At 59.3% G+C, this 4,809-nt stretch overlaps 1 protein-coding gene across 1 annotated transcript; it reads left to right on the top strand.

Annotated features, from left to right (window-relative positions):
* The first annotated feature begins 1,770 nt into the window (after positions 1-1,770).
* CAMK2N1 (calcium/calmodulin dependent protein kinase II inhibitor 1) lies at positions 1,771-4,281 on the top strand. The gene is made up of 2 exons (XM_032131803.1): positions 1,771-2,089; positions 2,913-4,281. The coding sequence occupies exons 1-2, from the start codon at positions 1,930-1,932 to the stop codon at positions 2,981-2,983; spliced, it is 231 nt and encodes a 76-aa protein (XP_031987694.1). The 5' UTR covers positions 1,771-1,929; the 3' UTR covers positions 2,984-4,281.
* Positions 4,282-4,809: the final 528 nt, after the last annotated feature.

Raw genomic sequence — 4,809 nt, 5'->3', positions numbered from 1 at the left:
TTCCCATCGACTGGCATTTAAAAAGCCCTGAATTCAGCAGAGAAGATGATGGGTTGTTTCCTCATTAAACATTAACCAGAGCGGCTGGGCAGCGTCCGAAGGCTATTCTGGCTGTGAGGCACAAATCCACAGCTGGATTTTGAGGAGGAGCGGGTCCCTGGTTGTCCCAGTGCCGGGAAAGGGCCGCATCCCGCCAGCTGTAGATGGCGGTGGCTGCCTGCAGGGCGAGGCAGCCTGCGGAACAGAATCCCAGAGGGAGCAGCCAGAACACAGCTCAAAAAGCCACACTGCAGCTCGAAAACCCAGAATACAGATGGAAACAACAGAATCCCACCGGCTGGAAGAGATGTCCCTCCTCTCCAGGGCACCGACCACCCCAAAAAGCCTCATCCCCTCACTGGGGACAGCGGGGAGGTCAACCCCCTTCAGACCAGTGCAGGACACGGCCTCGAACCTCGGCATTTTGCCCAGGAATGGAGCATCAGGTGAAGCCTAAAAATACCCTTTGGAGGGGCTGTGCTTCCCCATTACCCTTCGCCTCCTGTTTCCAAGCTCTCCCTGTGATATCTTGGGCGTAGCCGCAACCTTATGTAAGGAGCTGACAGCTCGGGGGCGGGCGGGGGTGCAGGGGAGAGGGGCTTGTGCAGCTCTGGGGGCTGAGGATTTCAGCAAACAAGGGGTTTGGAGATGGGAGCAGCCTCGGGACAGCGCAGCCCAGCCCTGTCCTTCCTGTGCCCCCATCCTGCTTGGCCCCAAAATGAGCCAGACTCCGGATTCCAGAGAAATCCTGTAACTCAGCCTTGCACAAAGAGCTGCTTTGCTGCCGTTGCTACTGTCCCCCCTCTCCGCCTTGCAGGAGGTGCACCACGGATGCCTGAGCGCCCCCAGCATAGCTGTGGTCTGTCCCAAAATGTTATCCCCAACCTTCCCATCACTCGCTTCGCCGGGCAATAACCCCAATGACCCACGCTGCTGTTCACAACCCTGCATGGAAAACCCCATGGAAAGCTCACAGTGACCCACAAGTCCTCCTGCAGTGCCCCAGGAAAGGCTTGTGCAGGGACGGGTCCCGGGGCCCCACAGCCAGGCAAACCCAGACTGTCTGCCCATGTTGCAGCCCCCACAAAGTGCCAGAGGCCCCGAGATGGCTCATTTCTGCTGGGCTCTGTAGGGCACATGTGGGGCTGTGGCCAGTATTCCTGAGAACAGAGCTGGCCTCCCCAGGGGTGTGGAGGGGTTGGTTCCAGACTTTCCAGGAGTGGCTGGGGGGGCTCACTCTGCACTCCCTACACGTGTCTGTGGGGTAGTCTAGGCTTCCCAGATGTGGCTGTGGGGCAGCTCTGGGCTCCCTAAAAGTGCTGTGGGGCCACCTAAGCTCTCAGAGGGTTCTTGTAGGGCAGCTCCGGACTCCCCAGGGACGCGGAGGGGCAGGCTGGGGCATCCTGAGGACGAAGTGGGGCAGCTCCGGGCTCCACAGGGCGTCTTAGGTAGCTCTGGGATCTCCAGGGATGCTGTGGGACACCCCGAGGATGCTCCGGGACAGCTCCGTGCTCCGCGGGGAGCCCGCGGGGCAGGTCCGGGCTCCTTGAGGATGCTCCGCGCTCCCCGGGGACGCTGCGGAGCAAGCGGCGGGGCAGTCCCGGGGATCTCCGGGGTGCGGGATCAGCCCGCCGGGGCGGTGCCGCCGCCGGTGCCGGGGGCCGAGCCGGTCCCGCCCCGCCCCGCCCGGTCCCGCCTCCCGCTCCTCTATCGCCGCCGCCGCCGAAGCCGCCGCCGCAGCCGCGGAGCCGCGAGCAGCGCCGGCCGGGCCGGGATGTGACGGGGCGGCTGCCCCGCGCCCGCTGCGCCGCTGCCCCGGGCCCGCGGGCCCCGCGCCCCGGGAGGCTGTCGGGGGGCGGCGGCGGCGGCGGGTCCCCCCCCGCCGCCCCCATGTCGGAGGGGCCGCCCTACGGCGAGGGGCAGCTGGCGGGGGACGCGGCCGTGGGGCAGCTCCCCTTCCCCGTTCGCCTCCGCGGCGGCGACGGGCTCCTGGCCGGCGGGCAGGGCAAGCGGCCGCCCAAGCTGGGGCAGATCGGCCGCAGCAAGAGAGGTGGGTGCCGGAGGGAGCGGGGCGCACCGGGAGCTGCCCGGGATGCGGGGCACGGCCCCAGGGATGGGGCGGGATGCAGCGGGTATCCCGCGGGGTGTTGGGCATCGTGTACCGGGGACCTTCCCCGGGGATGCAGGACACCGGGAACCGTCCCCAGGGACGGGACACGGTGGCCGGGTTCCCTGAGGGATGTCGGGCATCGCGTCCTGAGGACCTTCTCCGGGAATGCGGGGCACTGGGGACCGTCTCCAAGGACAGGGTATGGAGCACCGGGCTCCCTGAGGGGCGTTCGGCACCGTGCTCCTTGGATCTTCCCCAGGGATGGGGCATCAAGCGCCTTTCGGGGGTGCAGGGCACCGGGAAGCATCCCCGGGGACGGGGCACGATGCACCAGACTCCCTGCAGGATGTCAGGCATCACGTCCCAAGGACTGTCACCAGGGTGTCGGGTAGCCGGGACCTTCCCTGGGGACAGGACACTGTGCCCTGGGCACTTCACCGGGTATAGGGCAGCAGCGACCTTCCCCAGGGACAGGGCATCGTTCCCTGGGGACCATCCGCGGGGCACAGAGGTGAGGGGACCTTCCTGGGGACGTGCCCTTTGCCAGGTTTCCCCAGGGACAGGGCACCAGTGCCGGGGCGTGCGATGCTGGGCACCCTCCCTGGGGACGGGACACGGTGCACCAGGTGCCCTGCGGGGCGCAGCTTTGCCAGCAGCCACACCGGGGATGTGGGACCCCTCCAACCTCCCCCAGGGTGACCTTGGGCGAGGGGAGCACGGCGGCAGGAAATTCACCGCGCTTCTGTTTCTTTCTGCTTTCTAGTGGTTATTGAAGATGATAGAATTGATGATGTGCTGCAAAACCTCTCCGAAAAGGCCCCTCCCGGTGTTTAAAGCCTCCCTGGGGACGCTGGGCTGAAGCCCGGGGTGGGGTCGGTTTACAATGGCACAGGTGATCGGCAAAAAATAACCCCCCAAGACCGCAGCGACCGCCCGAGCGCCGGGAACGCCGTCCGCGCCCGCCCGCAGTCCCACGGCACCGCGGCACGTCCTGCCCTCCGGAGACGCGCGGAGGGGAGGGCGGCGAGCGAGCCAGAGCCCAGCCATGAATTAAAAAATTATAATAAATTAAAATATCTATATATATAATCGGGAAAATGGTCACCTGCTTCAAAACCCCCACCCCGAGGGATGGACGGAGGAGTCCCGCCGCGGCTCTGAATTACTCGGGATCGCTTTTCTCGGGCTGATGAACCTTGTGCCGCGCTAGATCGGGGGGTAAGAGGAAAGGGGGCAGCGGGAAATGGGGGCGGGGGGGAACAGCCCCCGGCCAGGGCTGCTCCCAGCGGGCACCTTGTTTACATTATTTAATCTTGCAAAAATGAATCCGTGCACTTGGATGTACCACGCTATCCCCTTCCGTATGAGTTTCTTTTTTTTATGTTGATGTCTTTGGATGTTGGGAAATTATATAAAATAGATATATATATATATATTTAATTTTAGTCACGTTTTAGGGTTCTCGAGGGGGAAAACCAAAACTTTTATAAAGGAAAGGCCTGAAGGAAGAATTGCTGGTTTATTTTTTAAAGCTTGTACTTCTTGGTTGCTGTGAGCAAAGGGACAGATTTTATATGTACGGGGGGTGGGGGGGACGCTCAGCTTTTCTAACTACCATGCAGTCTGTAGTGTGGGTGATCTTGGTTTTTTTTTTTCTTATATTGTGGCAGTTTCCTCTCTTTAATAGACTGTATTAAAATATATATATAAAGAAATTATTTAATGTAATCACAAGAGTGCCAAACACTTGGAGATGCTGGAGGGCAGCGATTCCCTCCCCGAGACGAGCAGCACTCGGAGCTTCTGCTCTTTCTAGGGCTCGGTCGATCTCTCGTGGGGTTTTCTCTGACTTCTCTTTTCTAATCTTTCTTTTTAACTATTTTGCATGACGTGCATAAAAACAAAAGGGGAAAAAAAAAAGGGGGGGGGGGGGGAACAAAAAGCGCCTCTGGCGCCCGGGCTTGGTTCTTGTTTCTGTTTGCGATTGACTGACAGACCTCAAGGCAGGTTTTTCTTTCCTCCTTTTCTTAAATATTGTGTATGTTGCACTTTTATCCACTACACAGGGCTATTTCTGCGATGTCCGAATAAAAAGGAAAATGAAACAAAACGGAAAAAAAAAAAATTATAAATGCGGATCTGCCGTGTTTTCCCGTGGGCTGCCGGGGCCCAGCGCCGTGAGCATCCCTCCCTGTCCACCCAAATAATCCCAAAATAACCAAGGAGAACGCCGCCACTCTCCGGCACGGACCCCTGTTCGTGCTGAATAATTAATTGTCATTAATATTTATTTGTGGGACTTTTTTGCTTGATGGAAAAATGCTTCAGGGGCACAAATTTAATGGGAAAATTCAGTGTTGGGTCCTGAAAGTGGCTGTTGGGGATGGGGAAAAAAAGGTGCCTTCCCCTTCACTGATGGGAAAAACTGTGGAAAATGGGCATTTCCATTCCAGTATTGCCTCCCTTCCCCCAAAAACCCAAATCCTGGTGTTAAAAAAGGCCATTATCCCTTCTGCCCCTGCCACCAAGGGCACGAGCCAACCTTTGTGCCCAGGGAGTAGGAATATAATCACAGATGGGAAACAGGTCCAGGGGTGGGATTTTATTGCGAAGAAAATCATGTGTTGCACTGGAAGCAGGATGCTGCTGAGCTGGGATTT

The sequence above is a fragment of the Corvus moneduloides genome, chromosome 22 (genome assembly GCF_009650955.1).
Source record: "Corvus moneduloides isolate bCorMon1 chromosome 22, bCorMon1.pri, whole genome shotgun sequence".
NCBI classification, from domain to species: Eukaryota; Metazoa; Chordata; class Aves; order Passeriformes; family Corvidae; genus Corvus; species Corvus moneduloides.
This window is presented reverse-complemented; position numbering and strand designations above follow the sequence as displayed.

Bases quoted from the DNA above. Each gene is read 5' to 3' on its own strand.
- CAMK2N1 (XM_032131803.1), top strand. From the start codon at position 1,930: ATGTCGGAGGGGCCGCCCTACGGCGAGGGGCAGCTGGCGGGGGACGCG. The intron at 2,090-2,912 runs GTGGGTGCCGGA...TCTGCTTTCTAG, and splicing joins GATCGGCCGCAGCAAGAGAG to TGGTTATTGAAGATGATAGA.